This window comes from Lolium rigidum, chromosome 7, assembly GCF_022539505.1.
Source record: "Lolium rigidum isolate FL_2022 chromosome 7, APGP_CSIRO_Lrig_0.1, whole genome shotgun sequence".
Taxonomy (NCBI): Eukaryota; Viridiplantae; Streptophyta; class Magnoliopsida; order Poales; family Poaceae; genus Lolium; species Lolium rigidum.
In genome coordinates, this window is record NC_061514.1 from 72,028,990 (window position 1) to 72,051,199 (window position 22,210).

Sequence of the window (22,210 nt, forward strand, 5' to 3'; positions counted from 1 at the left end):
TGCAAGGATGCTTTTATTGGTAGATATTATCCCCCTGCTAAAATTATATCTTTGAGGAGTAGCATAATGAATTTTAAACAATTAGATAATGAACATGTTGCTCAAGCTTGGGAAAGAATGAAATCTCTGGTTAAAAATTGCCCAACCCATGGATCGACTACTTGGATGATCATCCAAACCTTCTATGCGGGACTAAATTTTTCTTCGCGGAATTTATTGGATTCAGCTGCTGGAGGTACCTTTATGTCCATCACTCTTGGTGAAGCAACAAAGCTCCTTGATAATATGATGGTTAATTACTCTGAATGGCACACGGAAAGAGCTCCACAAGGTAAGAAGGTAAATTCCGTCGAAGAATCCTCTTCCTTGAATGATAAAGTTGATGCTATTATGTCTATGCTTGCGAATGATAGGACTAATGTTGATCCTAATAATGTTCCATTAGCTTCATTGGTTGCCCAAGAAGAACATGTTGATGTAAACTTCATTAAAAATAATAATTTCAACAACAATGCTTATCGGAACAATTCTAGTAATAACTATAGGCCATATCCTTATAATAATGGTAACGGTTATGCTAATTCTTATGGGAATTCTTACAACAATAATAGGAATACACCCCCTGGACTTGAAGCCGTGCTTAAAGAATTTATTAGTACACAAACTGCCTTTAACAAATTTGTTGAGGAAAAGCTCAATAAAATTGATATTCTTGTTTCTAGAGTTGATAGTCTTGCCTATGATGTTGATCTTTTGAAATCGAAAGTTATGCCTAATATGGATATTGAAAATAAAATTGTTACTACAGCAAATGCCATCCAAGTTAGAATTAATGAGAATATAAGATTAATGGCTGAACTGCGTGCTAGGTGGGATAGAGAAGAAAATGAAAAACTAGCTAAAAGAGAAAATGTAGCTAAAGTTTGGACTATTACCACCACTAGCAATGCTAATGACTCATATATTGCTGCACCTCCTACTATCAATGGTAAAATAATTGGTGTTGGCAATGCTTCTACTCCTAGTGCAAAGCGCGCAAAATTACTCGAAACTGCTAAAGCTGCTAAAGCTGCTTGTGATAAAACTGCTGAAATTTTTTCCAACCTTGGGGATGATAATCCCATTGCTTTAGATTGTAATGATTTAGATTTTGATGATTGCCACATCTCTGAAGTTATAAAGTTCTTGCAAAAACTTGCTAAGAGTCCCAATGCTAGCGCTATAAATTTGGCTTTCACAAAACATATTACAAATGCTCTCATAAAAGCTAGAGAAGAGAAACTAAAACTTGAAACTTCTATTCCTAGAAAGCTAGAGGATGGTTGGGAGCCCATCATTAAAATGAGAATCAAAGATTTTGATTGTAATGCCTTATGTGATCTTGGTGCAAGTATTTCGTTATGCCTAAAAAAGTCTATGATATGCTTGACTTGCCACCATTGAAGAATTGTTATTTGGATGTTAATCTCGCTGATAATGCTAAAAAGAAACCTTTGGGGAAAGTTGATAATGTTCATATTATGGTTAACAATAACCTTGTACCCGTTGATTTTGTTGTCTTGGATATCGAATGCAATGCATCTTGCCCCATTATATTGGGAAGACCTTTTCTCCGAACCGTTGGTGCTACTATTGATATGAAGGAAGGTAATATTAAATATCAATTTCCTCTCAAGAAAGGTATGGAACACTTCCCTAGAAAGAGAATGAAGGTACCTTATGATTCTATTATTAGAAAAAATTATGATGTTGATGCTTCATCTCTCGATGTTACTTGAGTTACAATTTCTGCGCCTAGCTGAAAGGCGTTAAAGAAAAGCGCTTATGGGAGACAACCCATGTTTTTACTCCAGTATTTTTGTTTTATATTTGTGTCTTGGAAGTTGTTTACTACTGTAGCAACCTCTCCTTATCTTAGTTTTGAGTTTTGTTGTGCCAAGTAAAGTCTTTGATAGAAAAGTAAGTACTAGATTTGGATTACTGCGTAGTTTCAGATTTCTTTGTCTGTCACGAATCTGGGTCTATCTCCCTGTAGGTAGCTCAGAAAATTACACCAATTTACGAGCATGATCCTCGGATATGTACGCAACTTTCATTCAATTTGAGCATTTTCGTTTGAGCAAGTCTGGTGGCCTAATAAAATCCATCTTTACGGATTGTTCTGTTTTGACAGATTCTGTCTTTTATTTCGCATTGCCTCTTTTGCTATGTTGGATGAATTTCTTTGATCCACTAATGTCCGGTAGCTTTATGCAATGTCCAGAAGTGTTAAGAATGATTGTGTCACCTCTGAAGATGTGAATTTTTATTATGCACTAACCCTCTAATGAGTTGTTTCGAGTTTGGTGTGGAGGAAGTTTTCAAGGATCAAGAGAGGAGTATGATGCAATATGATCAAGGAGAGTGAAAGCTCTAAGCTTGGGGATGCCCCGGTGGTTCACCCCTGCATATATTAAGAAGACTCAAGCGTCTAAGCTTGGGGATGCCCAAGGCATCCCCTTCTTCATCGACAACATTATCAGGTTCCTCCCCTGAAACTATATTTTTATTCCATCACATCTTATGTACTTTGCTTGGAGCGTCGGTTTGTTTTTGTTTTTTGTTTTGTTTGAATAAAATGGATCCTAGCATTCACTTTATGGGAGAGAGACACGCTCCGCTGTTGCATATGGACAAATATGTCCTTAGGCTCTACTCATAGTAATCATGGCGAAGTTTCATCTTCGTTAAATTGTTATATGGTTGGAATTGGAAAATGATACATGTAGTAACTCTAAAATGTCTTGGATAATTTGATACTTGGCAATTGTTGTGCTCATGTTTAAGCTCTTGCATCATATACTTTGCACCCATTAATGAAGAAATACTTAGAGCTTGCTAATTTGGTTTGCATATTTGGTTTCTCTAGAGTCTAGATAACATCTAGTATTGAGTTTTGAACAACAAGGAAGACGGTATGGAGTCTTATAATGTTTACCATATGTCTTTTATGTGAGTTTTGTCTGTACCGTTCGTCCTTGTGTTTGTTTCAAATAACCTTGCTAGCCTAAACCTTGTATCGAGAGGGAATACTTCTCATGCATCCAAAATACTTGAGCCAACCACTATGCCATTTGTGTCCACCATACCTACCTACTACATGGTATTTATCCGCCATTCCAAAGTAAATTGCTTGAGTGCTACCTTTAAAATTCCATCATTCACCTTTGCAATATATAGCTCATGGGACAAATAGCTTAAAAACTATTGTGGTATTGAATATGTACTTATGCACTTTATCTCTTATTAAGTTGCTTGTTGAGCGATAACCATGTTTACGGGGACGCCATCAACTATTCTTTGTTGGATATCATGTGAGTTGCTATGCATGTCCGTCTTGTCCGAAGCAAGAGAGATCTACCACCTTCATGGTTGGAGCATGCATATTGTTAGAGAAGAACTTTGGGCCGCTAACTAAAGCCATGATTCATGGTGGAAGTTTCGGTTTGGACATATATCCTCAATCTCATATGAGAATAATAATTGTTGCCACATGCTTATGCATTAAAGAGGAGTCCATTATCTGTTGTCCATGTTGTCCCGGTATGGATGTCTAAGTTGAGAATAATCAAAAGCGAGAAATCCAAAATGCGAGCTTTCTCCTTAGACCTTTGTACGGGCGGCATGGAGGTACCCCATTGTGACACTTGGTCAAAACATGTGCATTGCAAAGATCCGGTAGTCCAAGTTAATTAGGACAAGGTGCGGGCACTATTAGTATACTATGCATGAGACTTGCAACTTGTAAGATATAATGTACATAACTCATATGCTTTATTACTACCGTTGACAAAATTGTTTCATGTTTTCAAAATAAAAGCTCTAGCACAAATATAGCAATCGATGCTTTCTGTTTGAAGGACCATTCTCTTTACTTTTATGTTGAGTCGGTTCACCTATTTCTCTCCACCTCAAGAAGCAAACACTTGTGTGAGCTGTGCATTGATTCCTACATACTTGCATATTGTACTTGTTATATTACTCTATGTTGACAATTATCCATGAGATATACATGTTACAAGTTGAAAGCAACCGCTGAAACTTAATCTTCCTTTGTGTTGCTTCAATACCTTTACTTTGATTTATTGCTTTATGAGTTAACTCTTATGCAAAACTTATTAATACTTGTCTTGAAGTACTATTCATGAAAAGTCTTTGCTTTATGATTCACTTGTTTACTCATGTCATTACCATTGTTTTGATCGCTGCATTCACTACATATGTTTACAAATAGTATGATCAAGGTTATGATGGCATATCACTTCAGAAATTATCTTTGTTATCGTTTTACACCGCTCGGGACGAGCATAACTAAGCTTAGGGATGCTTGATACGTCTCCGACGTATCGATAATTTCTTATGTTCTATGCCATATTATTGATGATACCTACATGTTTTATGCACACTTTATGTCATATTCGTGCATTTTACGGAACTAACCTATTAACAAGATGCCGAAGTGCCGGTTCCGTTTTCTGCTGTTTTTGGTTTCGAAATCCTAGTAACGAAATATTCTCGGAATTGGACGAAACGAAGACCCGGGGGCCTATTTTTCCACGGAGCTTCCGGAAGACCGAAGAACACACGAAGTGGGGCCACGAGGTGGCGACACCACGTGGCGGCGCGGCCCGGGGGGCCCGCGCCGCCCTATGGTGTGGCCCCTCGTCGGCCCCCGACTCGCCCTTCCGCCTACTTAAAGCCTCCGTCGCGAAACCCCCGATGCGAAAAACCACGATACGGAAAACCTTGCGAGACGCCGCCGCCGCCGATCCCATCTCGGGGGATTCCGGAGATCTCCTCCGGCACCCTGCCGGAGAGGGGATTCATCTCCCGGAGGACTCTACACCGCCATGGTCGCCTCCGGAGTGATGAGTGAGTAGTTCACCCCTGGACTATGGGTCCATAGCAGTAGCTAGATGGTTGTCTTCTCCTCATTGTGCTTCATTGTTGGATCTTGTGAGCTGCCTAACATGATCAAGATCATCTATCTGTAATTCTATATGTTGTGTTTGTCGGGATCCGATGGATAGAGAATACCATGTCATGTTAATTATCAAGTTATTACACATGTGTTGTTTATGATCTTGCAAGTTTTTACTCTTAACTCCAAGAGGGAGTACTTATGCTCGATAGTGGGTTCATGTCTGCATTGACACCTGGGACAGTGACAGAAAGTTCTAAGGTTGTGTTGTGCTGTTGCCACTAGGGATAAAACATTGGCGCTATGTCCGAGGATGTAGTTGTTGATTACATTACGCACCATACTTAATGCAATTGTCCGTTGCTTTGCAACTTAATACTTGGAGGGGGTTCGGATGATAACCTCGAAGGTGGACTTTTTAGTCATAGATGCGAGTTGGATGGCGGTCTATGTACTTTGTCGTAATGCCCAATTAAATCTCACTATACTTATCATGTCATGTATGTGCATTGTTATGCCCTCTCTATTTGTCAATTGCCCGACTGTAATTTGTTCACCCAACATGCTTTTATCTTATGGGAGAGACACCTCTAGTGAACTCGTGGACCCCGATCCATTCTTTAATACTCGAAATACAAATCTGCTGCAATACTTGTTTTTACTATTTTCTCTGCAAACAATCATCTTCCACACAATACGGTTAATCCTTTGTTACAGACAAGCCGGTGAGATTGACAACCTCATCTGTTTCGTTGGGGCAAAGTACTTTGGTTGTGTTGTGCGGGTTCCACGTTGGCGCCGGAATCCACGGTGTTGCGCCGCACTACACCCGCCGCCATCAACCTTCAACGTGCTTCTTGGCTCCTCCTAGTTCGATAAACCTTGGTTTCTTTCTGAGGGAAAACTTGCTGTTGTGCGCATCATACCTTCCTCTTGGGGTTGCCCAACGAACGTGTGAAATACACGCCATCATAGCCCGAAACAGCGTTTAACACTACGGCCCGGCCCGCGGCCCGACGGCCCGATGGGCTTGGTGGGTATTTGGTCGGGCCGGGCCGGGCTTGGGCCGTATTTTTTTGCGTCGGGCTTACCTCGGGCCGGCCCGAGGCCCGGCCCGGCCCGAGACATGCCCAGGTATAGCGCCAGGCGATGGCGTCGTACGCCGTATCGAACGTGCCGAGGCGGATCCGCTCGTCGCCGGAGCGGATTTCCGCATCGAAGCGGCCGCTCGGCCGCGCCCGAACGCCGTGGTAGCCGGAGGCGGAGCGGCGGCGCGAAGACATCTTCGGCGGAGGCGCGTGGAGGCGGAGCGTCGACAGGAGAGAGGTGGAGCGGCGGCGAGGGAGAGAGAGAGAGGCGGGGAGAGAGACGGACACGTGGAATGTTGAGGCGGTTGTCCCGTTTATAGCGCGCGCGGGAGCGCACGCGGTAACTTTCCCGCGCGTGATTTCGCGCGGGCGGTAAATTTTTGAGCGCGCGCGTCTTTTTCCCCCCTCCGCTGGAACTTCGTGCGGGCGCCCGCGCGCGCCAAACCAGCGGTTTTTTTTCGCGTGACTTTTACCGCGTTTGCTGGAGATGCTCTTTTTTTTTTTGAGAGAGAAATGAGATGCTCTTATTGAGAGAACAAAATGAGGGAGAGAGAAGGCACCACCAAGTGACAGAGAACAAAACGAAGGGCATTTTGGTCCAAACAGAGAAGTCTTCCCCGGAAACAGAGCACCAGGCGCATTCTTCCTTCTCTCCCCATCTTAAACCCGCCTCTCTTCTAGATTTGCGCCCTCCTCGCCCCCCACCCAACCAACCCAACTCCTCTGCGCAATGCTGGCCCTCGCGCCGGTTGGAGAGTCTTCGTCCTCTACGCCGGCGGCGGAGGCCGCCGCACCGAAGCGTCGGGAGCCCACGCCGGATCACCCACCGTATTCATGGGTACTTACTCCTCCTCCCCCCGGATTAATCGCCTATTACCACGCTCTTACTTCTTATTCCTCCCCACTTCTCTACTCAATTCCATTCACCGCAAGATTTGCTCCGTTAATCTCCGCCCACCCGAACCCAAATTAGAAACCAAATCACTCAGTGACTGCTGCATCCGATGCGAAGAGGAATCGCTCCCGCCGCGCTTGCTCAATCCAGACTACCTCATCCTTTATTCTGGTTCCGATGGCAAAAATGGGGATCGGGCAATGGAGTTTGGATGCGCCGCGCGCTGACGTTGCGGCCTCGTTTTTGGTGCTCTGCAGATGATCGGCGAGGCGATCGCGGAGCTGGGCGAGGGCGGCGGGTCGGCGGAGGCCGCCATCTCGGACTTCATCCGCGCCAGGCACCCCGGCGTCCCCGCCGCGCACGACAGGTTCCTCCGCCACTACCTCGCCAAGCACGTCGCCGAGGGCCTCTTCGTGCTCGCCGCGACCGGGCGGTACTCCCTCCCCCTCGACGACGACGAGCCCGAGCCCGTGCTCGAGCTCGCGGATGCCCCGCCGCCGCCGGCTGAACCCAAGCGCGGACGGGGACGGCCGCGGAGGGATGGCTCGGCGCCGACGCCGACGCCGAAGCCGGCGGCTGGCAGCGAGGGGAGGAGCCAGTCGCCGTCGGCTGCCAACGAGGGGAGGAACCAGTCCCCGTCCGCGGCGCCCAAGCGCCGGGGCCGGCCTCCCAAGGATCGCCCGCAGGCGGCGGCGGCGGCGACTGCTCGGTCTCCAGCCACAGAGGGCAAGCGCGGGCCTGGTCGACCTCGGAAGGATGGCTCGACGCCGGCTGCCAGCAAGAAAGGGAGGAGCAAGCCGCCATCCGCGACGACCAAGCGCGGCCGTGGACGCCCTCGCGTGCTGCCGCGGACCGACTCCGGCGAAGCGCTCGCCACGGACATGAAAGACAGCGTTGATGGCCCATCCACCACTGACAACAATGATGGGCAACAGCGGGAGCTGGCACTTGCGGTGGCCAACGACGGCTCTACCGCGCCGTCAGTCACCGGGGAGGATGACAGCGGTGAGGCTCCATCAACCCAAGCTCCATTAGAAGGCTCTGTTCCGGCGCTAGTCGCTGACAAGGAGGATGGTATCCAAGCTCCTTCAGGCGGCCCTGCTCCACCACTAGTCGCTGACAAGGAGGATGGGACCCAAGCTCCATTCCAAGGCTCTGCTCCGCCGCAAATGACCGACGAGGATAATGATACCCAAGCTCCATCTGAAGGCTATGCTCCAGCGCTAGTTGCTGACAAGGAGGATATCACCCAACCTCCATTGGAAGGCCCTGCTTCGCTGCTTGTCGCTAACAAGGACCATGGTACCCAAGCTCCATTTGAGGGCTCATATCCGCTGCTGGTCGCTGACAAGGAGGATGGCACCCAAGCTCCATCAGACGGCCCTGCTCCACCACTAGTCGCTGACAAGGATGATGGTACCCAAACTCCATTGAAAGGCTCTGCTCCGGCGACTCGCGCCGACAAGGATGACTTTACCGAACCTCTGTTCACGAAGCACAAGCGCGGTCGCCGGACTTGCAGGTCAGCACCGGCGAAAGCCACCCACGCCCCTGCCTGGACATCAATTGCAGAAGACATGGCCGGTAGCAAGGCTCTATCTGCTCCGCCCAAGGGCAATGATCGGCAGTGCAAACCCGCATCTGTGCAGATCAAGCCTCGGAAAATGCTTTTGCTGAATGCTGACCGACCAGTGCCGATCAAGCCTCAGAAAATGCTTTTGCTGAATGTTAACCAACCAGTGCCGATCAAGCCTCAGAAAATGCTTTTGCTGAATGCTGGCGAGGTACCAGATCACCCGGGGTTCTGTGTGCTCGCACTGCCTGCCCCGGTGCCGACTGCAACAAAGGCGTAGAAGCTCTTAAACTGGGCATGGCAGCTCATGAAGCCTCAAATGGACTCATCATATTTCGAAGATAGCTTGTGTTTACGAAAGTTTAGGGGCTGTTCGAATGAAGGATAGTTATTTTGGCAGCTTCAGTTTATTCAATTCTGAACTAAATGTCACCCTCTATCCACAGAGGCTAACTCTGAGACTGAATGCATATGAATCTCGTCAGATAATGTGGAAAACCATGTTTTGCGGATTTGTCCGATATAACTTGCTGAAACTCTCGTCTGCCTGAACTTTTGGAAGTGTAGAATTACAGTCCGTTACATTTGGGCCCACAATTGAGAATTGGCCGATATAACATTTTTTATTAAAATGCAGAAGCTTTTGTGACACGTTCAGCAACTCTTTAAGGCTTACAATCACCCAGAACTGGATCACCAGTACCACAGTTAGCAACCCAAGGCACAGACTTAACTACAAGAAAGAACAAACCCAACCCATCATCTCTGTCATGTACCCCGAAAATTATTTCAATTGGACTCCCATACCATCAACTTGTGATGAATTTATCAGATCAACAATGGTGTTTATAAGAACTACGATCCACCATGGTGTCAGACAAGAATTATTTGACGAGAAATCTGGATTTCCTCATGCTTCCCAGCCCCTCAAGAGTGTGGCACGCGCAACCCGGTTGACACCCAAGGTGAATGCTCCCATCCTAAGGTTGCAATCGTGTGTTTTGCACATTGCCTTGAGGTGCTGAAAAGCGCTGTTCATGTACTTGTGGAGCTCCATGTTCACCTTCTCTTCATCCCACATGAACCCTTGAATGTTCTGCACCATTAAAAGAGCATAAGGAAGATGCTGGCTTAAGCAAGCGGAATAATGTGGAATGAGGTGGCAAAGACCATCATCATATATTCAGTTACCTGAACCCACTCAAAATAGCTAACAATCACACCACCGGAATTAGCATAGATATCTGGTAAGACAATCACTCCCTTTTTGGTAAGAATCTGCAATACATACAACAACAGAGACATTCAGGAAACAAAATTGCAAATTTGCCATACTTTTATATTTTTCAAGGATGACAAAGTTCTTGTAAATTATTTTAAGTTGTCCATGCTCTTACCTCATCAGCTTCTGGATCAGTCGGATGATTAGCAGCTTCAATTATAAATTTGGCCTTTACATCAGGTGCATTTTCCCTTCAGATAATAAATTATAGCAAATCATCAGTTACATATCGAGTAATCTACCATATACATCTAGGAAGCAATCTAAAAAATAGGTTGCTCAAGAGCAACAAAGACTGAAATAAAATTAGACTAAATGAACTGTATTACACAACAATTAACCAGCAGAAAAAGACTTAACAAATATGCAATCAAAATGCGGAAACCATGATGTGCGTAACCACACCTAAACTGCACAAGGACAGTAGTTGTTACCTGCTAAGGACTCCACCTAAAGCGCATGGGATGAGAACATCGCATTCATGCACTAGCAACTCTGCGGAATCTATGACTTCCGCACCATGAAAGTCTTTCATGTGACCACCCTCATTTCTGTGCTTCATCAGAGCAGGTATGTCTACCCCTGCCATGTTCCTGATTGAGCCTGTTACATCTCCAAGTGCAATTACCTTACCGCCTTTCTCATGGATGAGTTGTGCAGCCCATGAACCAACATTACCGAATCCCTGCAGGATTTCACAGATTAAATACAATGCAACATAGTAATGGTGGGTACACACATTAGCATTATGTTTAGACAAACTTATTTTGCGATTTCAACTTCTGCATTATAGCATGGCACATGCCTAGCTTTTCACCATCTGAGAAATAGGTCACTAGATACATAGAGGTTAATGATTTATAACACTCACCTGAATAACAAAGGTTGATCCTGAAATGGACTTCCCGTATTCAGCCAGGAGAGCCTCAGTAGCATACATTACACCCCGTCCAGTAGCAGCATCCCTACCTAATGATCCACCAAGATCCTAACAAATAGATCAAATAATAAGTAAAGAGCTTATTTTCAACAAAATGTTTGCTGTTATATTTGTATACTTACTATGGGCTTCCCAGTGACAACAGCTGGGGAGTGACCATGGAATTTCGAGTATTCATCAAAGATCCATGCCATGGTCTGTATGACAATTTGGAGGAAAATGGTATCAGATAGAGGTAGGTAGCAGAAACACCAGTGAACAATAAACAAGGTGCTGAAATTACATATTAGCATACCTGTGCATTAGTTCCCATATCTGGAGCCGGAATATCGGTATGAGTTCCAATAAGATCATGAATTTTCTGGGTAAATACACGCGTCAAACGCTCCAACTCGCTCCTACTCAGTTCATCAGGAGAGCACCCAATTCCTCCCTTTGCTCCACCATATGGTACCGCCGCAACGGCAGTCTTCCATGTCATCAGTTGAGCAAGCGCATTTACTTCATCTGGATCAACCTGTCAAGCAGATAGAGTAACAAGAGAAAACATGATAATCAGTACTAAATTGCAGCTGGCTTACTGCCCAGGATTTTCAGAATCTACTAATATAAGCAGCAACACCTGGTGAAAACGATTTCCAAGTAAAATAGACCACACAAACAATTCAGTCAAATAACCGACTATATCGTTGCTTGTTTCCATAACAGAACTAGCATTTCAGGATGTAAAAAAAATTGTCGGTTTGCAGGATGCGACTAATAATATTGGATCCACAAACAACATAAATTACTAATGCACCGACAAGATTTGTCGCACGTTCTTTTGTTTTACGCTGTCTTGTCGTTATGGATAAAAAGTTTATCTGCTGACGGTTACTCAATCAACTGACCTAAAGACATGTCTGGTGTTTCGACAGATTAACATAAGGATTGAGCTCATGATAATTAAAACGCATAAAAGTTATTGTAGGTTCACATCATGTGTATCACAAGCTGACTATCCGGTCAATCTACAGAATTACATAACCAAACTTTCAAATGAAAGTGAAATACTAATTACTACTAGTAAAACAGAGAGGTGGACACATCAAAGAAAGATAACGAAAGAATGTTGAAATACTAGAGATCTACATCTCTAAAAAGAAAACAATGGCTTCATTGACCAGAAACAATACTAGCTGTCAAAACAAAGCAAAACAAAAGAAACGTGGCAGATAAACATTCACTCCAGCTATTTCAGTTTGTGTTATTTTAGCCTTTAAGGATCTCAATCACATGAGCTATTTTCTATCATTTCAGCCTCTTATTAGGATCACAATCACAATCGCAATCAATCAATTGACATAATTAGCAAGCAACACGATCTCATCATGAGAAGAATGGGGAAGATGTTGGTCACCTCCGGGTGGTAGCGGATGCCACCTTTCATGGGCCCGCGGGCGTTGTCATGCTGCACGCGGAAGCCGACGAAGGAGGCGAGCGTGCCGTCGTCCTTGGGGATGGTGCATTCCACCTGCAAAGAAGCAAAGAAACTCAAGCTCCAGGAGCATTGGGATGGAAGAAGAGGGGACTCCTTAGAAAAAAAGGAGGAACATGTGACGAGCGCGACCCACCGACCTTGATCTCGCGGAAGGGGATGAGGAGGCTCTTCTCGAGCTTGGAGTCGAGGCCCAGCAGCCTGGCGGCCTGCCGGAAGTTGCGGCTGGTCGCGGCGAGCGCGTTCATGGCTCCTGCGGCGGCGGCGGCACCCCAACAACCGCGACCGGAAGGGAGGAAAGAAAGGTGGAGGCGGGGCGAAAATGACAGGGGCCGACAGAAACGCGCGAGATCGCGGCCAAAAAGGGGAAGGGTGGTGGGGGCGTGAAAAGGGGCGATTTTTTTGTCCGGAGATCGAGGGTGCGCGCGCGAGCTCTGCTGGTCTCTGGTTCTTTGGAGCAAAAGGGTATTAATAGGGAGGCGGAGCAAGAAGAAGATGACAGATAAGATCGGGGAATGGGTTTGAGCACGCGGCGGCGGTGGCGTTGATCTGGAGATGAGTCAGACGCGGCGATTGGATCCAGCAGCACGTCTTGTTCCTATTATAGAGCGTAATTATGGGGCAGTGTGGATGCTAATTGCACATTAGTACATCTGGGAAATGAAGGGCAAGTCAAAGAAGAGGAATGCATTTGCAGGAAGGGAGGGCCGATGCTTCCTTGCTCCATCCATGGCTACTCCGAAGTCTCCGTTTCTATTCGCTCCAACTTTTTTTTTGGGGGTCTCCTTTCCCCCTTCTGTGCGGCCCACCTGTCAGGACATGTGCTTTCCATGGCTTTTTTGCCGGACAAGGATTTTGTGCACATGAGAGTCAGTGCTTCCTTCACTTTTGGATTTTTGAAAATTTTAGATTCTCATATTTCTCTGCTTTCAAGAATTATGACATTAAATATGTAGATAGATGTGTATACGAGGATTGGAATCAAAAAAGTCTCGTAAAAAAATACGCTATATTTTTGGAGATGCAAAAAAGACAAATTTCTGACAGTACACTGGCAAAATATACGTACTATTGTACTACTATTTATAGTCAGAAATTTGTCTTTTTTGTATTTTTCAAAGTACAAAGTATTTTTTAATGAGACTTTTTTGACTACACTCCTCGTGTCTAAATCTATCTACATATTTAATGCCATAATTTTTGAAAATATAAAAGAGCGAGGTTTTGAAAATTTTCAAAAAACCAAAAATCCAAGGAGCACTTGTGCTCATGTGCACATGGTACTTTCCGCTTTTTGCCTCTTTTTTTGTTTGTCATATTCTCTCTGGGTTGAGAGAATTGATCCATACGCCCCTCGGGAAAAAAAAAGAGAGAATTCATCCACACACACACACGTCGCCTGACGGAACTGAAACTGAAACGTTTCATGCGCTTGTTTTTCATGATTTTGGCTGTCAATGCCTAATTTTGGACACGAGTACTACAGCTCGTAGAGCAATTAGCGAGGCGTGCAGATTTCATGTGATTTTTGACATCTGCCATTTGCCCGCTCGATCACGCCGCATGAAACGAGTGGCGAACTTGGCCTCGTCTCGCCCGGGAACGGCGAGCGGACGGACGGCGAGGAGAGGCCCCAGGATGAGGGGAGCAGCATCTGAGCCAGGGCGCACCTCGTCCTGCGAAGTGCGAAAGCGCCTCCCCCAGGAAAAGGCTCCAGTTCAGAAAAGAGCCGACCTTTTCCTTCGGCTACAACAGGTACAGGAGTAGTAGAAACGGACGGACGCATGTGTCCAGACAGCGCCAGCACCGTTCTCCGGCTTCAGTTGCTTCTTCCTGAGTTGGTGGGGCAAATCACGTGCCAGCAGTAGCAGATCTCCCCTTCTCATGCCTCCTGCGCGTGGCCGTGTTTTCATGGGACGGTGGAGACGGACCGATGGTTGCTTCTTGACTGTAACCCAGATTAGCCAAGGGATATTCACGAAGAAGCACTCAGTATTTTGAGAAATACGAGCAATATTTCTATCCGTAATTGTTACTACTCCCTACGTCTCAGTTTAACAGGCGCGCACGTAGTTTAAAAAATTATTTTGACCATTATTTTGGTTAATAAAATATAAAAAAAATATCACAAAAATTATATCATTGGAAATCTTTTTCACATATGAATCTAATGATATAGATTTTGTAGACATAAAATTTATATTGTGTTGACCAAATCAATGGTCAAAATTTGTCTTAAATTGTGTGCGTGCCTGTTAAACCGAAACGGAGGGAGTACGTCAATCCATTCAAACTCTTCCTAGTTGCATGACATTTATTGATTTATACTAATATTAGAAAAAAAGATAGGTTTAGACATTTTGTGATGTCAAATGCCAGCGGCGAATTTGCAACAAATACCACGGCAAAGATTTTTTCGATAAAGGAAATATATTAATATCGAGAGATACCAGCTACGTGCAACAACGCAATGCCTTAATGACAGTATGGATGCACACAACAAAAAAGAGAAAAATAAACTAATAAATGAAAGTTCCGCTACAGTATTCTAGCCCTAACACTAACAATACATCCACCACCAAGACAACACCTGAACTCTAGGCTCTCCAAAAACGACGCCTCCAAGAAAAGAACAGTGCATAAGCGTCGTCGTCGTCCGATCAAAGATCTTAGATTTTCACCCTGGAGATAGTCCATAGTCTTAAAACAATGTCTTCAACAAGACATTGCCAGGCACAACCAATTAAAGCCAGACCTTCGATTTTCACCCTGAAAGGTAAACCTTGAACTTCACCTATGCTGCCACCCCACTTGCATACTGCTGTTGCGAAACCGGAACACCAAGCAAGTCCCTCAACAACGAAGAGACTCGAACCTCCATTGCTAGTCCTCCAATCCAGCCTTCATGATATTCTCCGCCTCTGACTTCACCATGGACCAAAGTGTCAACTGATGACACCAAAGAACAGAGTTTCGCGTTGCTCCCTCCAGAACCAAACGGTCAGAATAAAATCATGGTTGCACACGACAGAATACTTCCCAATCCAGCAAACTCCAAGCATAAGGTGCACTGTTACATTCGTCGTCGGAGACTTCCAGAACTCAACACTCCGGCCTGATCAAGAAGGACCGACCTTAGGAAGGTCTCCATCTTCGCACAAGAGAAACACTAGGACAGTGACCTCTATTGAAAACCGCACCAGCGAGACCTACGCCACCGACCAACGATCGAGGAGGAGACGAACTAACAGGAAGCCGAACAGGGAGTGCCCGACCGCCAGCCGTAGAGCAGACCATCGGCGGGCATTCGCACGACCCTGAACATGGGCCCAGGATCGGGCCCAGAGTAGGCCCGCGCCACCGCCACCAGGGCTCCTCCCGGTTGCTTGATACGTCTCAAACGTATCTATAATTTCTTATGTTCCATGCTACTTTTATGATGATACTCACATGTTTTATACACATTATATGTCATATTTATGCGTTTTCCGGAACTAACCTATTGACGAGATGCCGAAGGGCCAGTTGCTATTTTCTGCTATTTTTGGTTTCAGAAATCCTAGTAAGGAAATATTCTCGGAATCGGACGAAATCAATGTCCAGCATCCTATTTTTCCACGAAGCTTCCAGAACACCCGAGAGCCGCCAGAGGAGGGCCACAGGGCCACCAGATGACAGGGTGGCGCGGCCAGGGCCTGGGCCGCGCCCCCCTATTGTGTCACCGCCTCGTCAACCCTCCGACTCTGCCTCTTCGTCTATTTAAAGGTCACTGACCTAAAACATCGATACGGAAAAGCCACGGTACGAGAAACCTTCCAGAGCCGCCGCCATCGTGAAGCCAAGATCTGGGGGACAGGAGTCTCTGTTCCGGCACGCCGCCGGGACGGGGAAGTGCCCCCGGAAGGCATCTCCATCGACACCACCGCCATCTTCATCACCGCTTCTGTCTCCCATGAGGAGGGAGTAGTTCTCCATCGAGGCTAAGGGCTGTACCGGTAGCTATGTGGTTAATCTCTCTCCTATGTACTTCAATACAATGATCTCATGAGCTGCCTTACATGATTGAGATTCATATGAGTTTTGTATCACTATTCATCTATGTGTTACTCTAGTGATGTTATTAAAGTACTCTATTCCTCCTCCATGGTGTAACGGTGACAAGTGTGTGCATCATGTAGTACTTGGCGTAGGTTATGATTGTAATCTCTTGTAGATTATGAAGTTAATTATTGCTATGATAGTATTGATGTGATCTATTCCTCCTTCATAGTGTGATGGTGACGAGTGTGCATGCTATGTTAGTACTTGGTGTAATTGCAATGATCTATCATGCACTCTAAGGTTATTTAAATATGAACATCGAATGTTGTGGAGCTTGTTAACTCCGGCATTGAGGTGCTCTTGTAGCCCTACGCAATTAGTGGTGTTCATCATCCAACAAAAGAGTGTAGAGTGGTTTTATTATGTGATCAATGTTGAGAGTGTCCACTAGTGAAAGTAGGATCCCTAGGCCTTGTTTCCAAACATCGAATCTCCGTTTGTTTACTGTTCTGTTGCATGTTTACTCGCTGCCATATTTTATTCAGATTGCTATTACCACTCATATTCATCCATACCATTTGCATCTCACTATCTCTTCGCCGAACTAGTGCACCTATACATCTGACAAGTGTATTAGGTGTGTTGGGGACACAAGAGACTTCTTGTATCGTGATTGCGGTGGTTGCTTGAGAGGGATATCTTTGACCTCTTCCTCCCCGAGTTCGATAAACCTTGGGTGATCCACTTAAGGGAAACTTGCTGTTGTTCTACAAACCTCTGCTCTTGGAGGCCCAACACTGTCTACAAGAATAGAAGCACCCGTAGACATCAAGCACTTTTCTGGCGCCGTTGTCGGGGAGAAAAGGTAAAAGGCACTCATACTCTGGTCCCAGGTAAAGCACTTTTCTGGCCCCGTTGTGTGTGTGCTCGAAGCTATTTCCTTTAGATCCTGCAATTGCATCTTTTTGTTTCTTGTTTTACACTAGTAAGGCATAATGGAAAACATCTCGTGAGCTTTTGTACTATTTCCCGAGTCAAGACATGAATGGTTTAATGCGAAAATTAAAAAACCTATGGAACCTTATTTGCATGCTAGTAGCAATGATATTAGTATGAACGCTTTGAACACCATTGTTGCTAATGATATGAAAAATTCTAAGCTTGGGGAGGTCGGTTTTGATGAAAATGATCTCTTTAGCCCTCCGGGTATTGAGGAGAAAGTTTATGTTGATTATGATATGCCTCCCATATATGATGATTATAATGATAGTGGTCTTTTGGTGCCGCCTACTATGGAGAGTAAATTTTATTATGATTATACTATGCCTCCTACACTTGATGAGAATAATAATGATAGCTACTTTGTTGAATTTGCTCCCACTACAATTAATAAGAATGACTATGCTTATGTTGGGAGTAGTAATAATTTTATGCATGAGACTCATGATAAGAATGTTTCCTTTGATAGTTATATTATTGAGTTTGCTCATGATGCTACTGGATATTATTATGAGAGAGGAAAATATGGTTGTAGAAATTTTCATGTTACTAAAACACCTCTCTTTTTGCTGAAAATCTTGAAGTTACACTTGTTTTATCTTTCTATGCTTGTTGCATCATGCTTCATGAATTTGTTTATTTACAAGATTCCTATGCATAGGAAGCATGTTAGGCTTAAATTTGTTTCATACTTGCTTCTTGATGCTCTCTTTTGCTTCAACTACTATTTCTTGCGAGTGCATCATTAAAACTGCTGAGCCCATCTTAATGGCTATAAAGAAAGCACTTCTTGGGAGATAACCCATATCTTTATTTTACTACAGCAATTTTGTTTGAGTCTTGGAAGTTGTTACTACTGTAGCAACCTCTCCTTATCTTTATTTTATTGCATTGTTGTGCCAAGTAAAGTCTTTGATAGTAAAGTCAATACTAGATTTGGATTGCTGCGCAGAAACAGATTTCTTGCTGTCACGAATTTCAATATGCCTCTCTGTAGGTAACTTAGAAAAATCTGCCAATTTATGTGCGTGATCCTCAGATATGTACGCAACTTTCATTCAATTTGAGCATTTTTATCTGAGCAAGTCTGGTGCCTCTTTAAAATTCGTCTTTACGGACTCGTTCGCTTTTGACAGATTCTGCCTTTTATTTCGCATTGCCTCTTTTGCTGTGTTGGATGGATTTCTTTGTTCCATTAACTTCCAGTAGCTTTGAGCAATGTCCACAAGTGTTAAGAATGATTGTGTCACCTCTGAACATGTGAATTTTTGATTATCCACTAACCCTCTAATGAGTTTGTTTCGATTTTGGTGTGGAGGAAGTTTTCAAGGGTCAAGAGGAGAGGATGATATACTATGATCAAGAAGAGTGAAGAGTCTAAGCTTGGGGATGCCCCCGTGGTTCATCCCTGCATATTTCAAGAAGACTCAAGCATCTAAGCTTGGGGATGCCCAAGGCATCCCCTTCTTCATCAACAATTTATCAGGTTTCTTCTCTTGAAACTATATTTTTATTCGGTCACATCTTATGTACTTTACTTGGAGCGTCTGTGTGCTTTTATTTTCGTTTTGTTATTTTCTTTCTCTGAATAAATTCATGTTTGTACGGGAGAGAGACACGCTCCGCTGTTTCGTATGAACACATGTGTTCTTAGCTATACTTTTAATGTTCATTGCGAAAGTCGGACTATTTCATTCATTGTTATATGGTTGGAAACGGAAAATGCCGCATGTGGTAAATGGTTTAATGTCTTGAATAATGTGATACTTGGCAATTGTTGTGCTCATATAGATCATGTTTAAGCTCTTGCATCATGTACCTTGTACTCATTAATGAATAACTACATAGAGCTTGTTAAAATTTGGTTTGCATGATTGATCTCTAGAGTCTAGATATTTTCTGATTAAGGTGTTTGAACAACAAGGAGACAATATAAAGTCTTATAATAGTTACAATATGTTCATATGTGAGCTTTGCTGCACCTTTTATACTTGAGTTTGCTTCAAACAACCTTGCTAGCCTAGCCTTGTATTGAGAGGAATTCTTCTCGTGCATCCAAATCCTTGAGCCAAATACTATGGCATTTGTGTCCACCATACCTACCTACTACATGGTATTTCTTCGCCATTCCAAAGTACATTACTTGAGTGCTACCTTTAAAATTTTCTATTCTTTGCCTTTGCAATATATAGCTCATGGGACAAATAGCCTTAAAAACTATCGTGGTGAAGAATATGTACTTATGTGTCTTATTTCTTAATAAGTTGCTCGTTGAGCGGTAACCATGTTTCTAGGGACGCCATCAACTCTTTTACCTTTGTTGAATATCATGTGAGTTGCTATGCATGTTCGTTTTGTCTGGAGTAAGGGCGATTTTCATGATCAAATGGTTTGAATATGCATACTGTTAGAGAAGAACATTGGGCCGCTAACTAAAGCCATGATTCATGGTGGAAGTTTCAGTGTGGACAACTAATCCTCAATCTCTTATGAGAATATTAACTGTTGTTGAATGCTTATGCATTAAAGAGGGGTCCATTATCTGTTGTCTATGTTGTCCCGGTATGGATGTCTAAGTTGAGAATAATCAAAAGCGAGAAATCCAATGCGAGCTTTCTCCTTAGACCTTTGTACAGGCGGCATAGAGGTGCCCCTTTGTGACACTTGGTTGAAACATATGCTATGCAATGATAATCCGTGTTAATCCAAGCTAATTAGGACAAGGTGCGAGCACTATTGGTATACTATGCATGAGGCTTGAAACTTATAAGATATCTTATACATAACACATATGCTTTATTACTACCATTGACAAAATTGTTTCTTGTTTTCAAATGAAAAGCTCTAGCACAAATGTAGTAATCAATGCTTCCCTCTGCGAAGGGCCTATCTTTTACTTTATTGTTGAGTCAGTTTGCCTACTTCTTTCTATCCCAGAAGCAAACACTTGTGTCAATTGTGTGCATTGATTCTTACATGTTTACCTATTGCACTTGTTATATTACTTTGTGTTGACAATTATCCATGAGATAAACATGTTGAAGTTGAAAGCAACCGCTGAAACTTATATCTTCCTTTATGTTGCTTAAATGCCTTTACTTTGAATTTATCGCTTTATGAGTAACTCTTATGCAAGTCTTATTGATGCTTGTCTTGAAAGTATTATTCATGAAAAGTCTTTGCTATATGATTCATTTGTTTACTCATTATCTTCACTATTGCTTTGAATCACTTCATTCATCTCATATGCTTTACAATTGTATTGATCAAGATTATGATAGCATGTCACTTAAGAAATTATCTTTGTTATCGTTTACCTACTCGAGGGCGAGTAGGAACTAAGCTTGGGGATGCTTGATACGTCTCAAACGTATCTATAATTTCTTATGTTCCATGCTACTTTTATGATGATACTCACATGTTTTATACACATTATATGTCATATTTATGCGTTTTCCGGAACTAACCTATTGACGAGATGCCGAAGGGCCAGTTGTTGTTTTCTGCTGTTTTTGGTTTCAGAAATCCTAGTAAGGAAAATATTATCGGAATTGGACGAAATCAATGCCCAGCATCCTATTTTTCCACGAAGCTTCCAGAACACCCGAGAGCCGCCGAGGAGGGCCACAGGGCCACCAGATGACAGGGTGGCGCGGCCAGGGCCTGGGCCGCGCCCCCTATTGTGTCACCGCCTCGTCAGCCCTCCGACTCCACCTCTTCGCCTATTTAAAGGTCCCTGACCTAAAGCATCGATACGGAAAAGCCACGGTACGAGAAACCTTCCAGAACCGCCGCCATCGCGAAGCCAAGATTTGGGGGACAGGAGTGTCTGTTCCGACACGCCGCCGGGACGGGAAGTGCCCCCGGAAGGCATCTCCATCGACACCACCGCCATCTTCATCACCGCTGCTGTCTCCCATGAGGAGGGAGTAGTTCTCCATCGAGGCTAAGGGCTGTACGGTAGCTATGTGGTTAATCTCTCTCCTATGTACTTCAATACAATGATCTCATGAGCTGCCTTACATGATTGAGATTCATATGAGTTTTGTATCACTATTCATCTATGTGTTACTCTAGTGATGTTATTAAAGTACTCTATTCCTCCTCCATGGTGTAACGGTGACGAGTGTGTGCATCATGTAGTACTTGGCGTAGGTTATGATTGTAATCTCTTGTAGATTATGAAGTTAATTATTGCTATGATAGTATTGATGTGATCTATTCCTCCTTCATAGTGTGATGGTGACAAGTGTGCATGCTATGTTAGTACTTGGTGTAATTGCAATGATCTATCATGCAATCTAAGGTTATTTAAATATGAACATCGAATGTTGTGGAGCTTGTTAACTCCGGCATTGAGGTGCTCTTGTAGCCCTACGCAATTAGTGGTGTTCATCATCCAACAAAAGAGTGTAGAGTGGTTTTATTATGTGATCAATGTTGAGAGTGTCCACTAGTGAAAGTAGGATCCCCAGGCCTTGTTTCCAAACATCGAATCTCCGTTTGTTTACTGTTCTGTTGCATGTTTACTCGCTGCCATATTTTATTCAGATTGCTATTACCACTCATATTCATCCATACCATTTGCATCTCACTATCTCTTCGCCGAACTAGTGCACCTATACATCTGACAAGTGTATTAGGTGTGTTGGGGACACAAGAGACTTCTTGTATCGTGATTGCAGGGTTTGCTTGAGAGGGATATCTTTGACCTCTTCCTCCCCGAGTTCGATAAACCTTGGGTGATCCACTTAAGGGAAACTTGCTGCTGTTCTACAAACCTCTGCTCTTGGAGGCCCAACACTGTCTACAAGAATAGAAGCACCCGTATACATCATTGCTCCAGGAGCATGAGCGCGCCACCTCGGGATCCCGATGCCCAGCGCCGCCTTTCCACGTGACCAAATTTTAATCCGGTCCTTGTACTTCCGCTTGCCTCGTACTCGGACGGCACC

The 22,210-nt window shown here is 44.1% G+C and overlaps 2 protein-coding genes across 2 annotated transcripts; one reads left to right on the forward strand and one right to left on the reverse strand.

Moving 5' to 3' along the window:
* Positions 1-6,778: 6,778 nt before the first annotated feature.
* Positions 6,779-9,056, forward strand: LOC124671527 (skin secretory protein xP2-like). The gene is made up of 2 exons (XM_047207892.1): positions 6,779-6,886; positions 7,201-9,056. The coding sequence occupies exons 1-2, from the start codon at positions 6,779-6,781 to the stop codon at positions 8,794-8,796; spliced, it is 1,704 nt and encodes a 567-aa protein (XP_047063848.1). The 3' UTR covers positions 8,797-9,056.
* Positions 9,057-9,095: 39 nt separating this feature from the next.
* On the reverse strand, positions 9,096-12,945 carry LOC124674443 (glutamate dehydrogenase 2, mitochondrial). The gene is made up of 9 exons (XM_047210490.1): positions 12,356-12,945; positions 12,138-12,251; positions 11,034-11,255; positions 10,861-10,935; positions 10,670-10,786; positions 10,233-10,483; positions 9,914-9,989; positions 9,708-9,794; positions 9,096-9,612 (listed from the first exon to the last, which is right to left on the reverse strand). The coding sequence occupies exons 1-9, from the start codon at positions 12,461-12,463 to the stop codon at positions 9,427-9,429; spliced, it is 1,236 nt and encodes a 411-aa protein (XP_047066446.1). The 5' UTR covers positions 12,464-12,945; the 3' UTR covers positions 9,096-9,426.
* Between the last annotated feature and the right edge of the window lie 9,265 nt (positions 12,946-22,210).

What these genes read in the sequence shown, in the direction of transcription:
- LOC124671527 (XM_047207892.1), top strand. Translation starts at nt 6,779, where the DNA reads ATGCTGGCCCTCGCGCCGGTTGGAGAGTCTTCGTCCTCTACGCCGGCG. An exon ending in ATCACCCACCGTATTCATGG is followed by an intron (nt 6,887 to 7,200) that starts GTACTTACTCCT and finishes GGTGCTCTGCAG; the next exon opens with ATGATCGGCGAGGCGATCGC.
- LOC124674443 (XM_047210490.1), bottom strand. Translation starts at nt 12,463, where the DNA reads ATGAACGCGCTCGCCGCGACCAGCCGCAACTTCCGGCAGGCCGCCAGG. An exon ending in TCCCCTTCCGCGAGATCAAG is followed by an intron (nt 12,252 to 12,355) that starts GTCGGTGGGTCG and finishes GCTTCTTTGCAG; the next exon opens with GTGGAATGCACCATCCCCAA. An exon ending in GATCAACCTTTGTTATTCAG is followed by an intron (nt 10,484 to 10,669) that starts GTGAGTGTTATA and finishes GAAATCCTGCAG; the next exon opens with GGATTCGGTAATGTTGGTTC.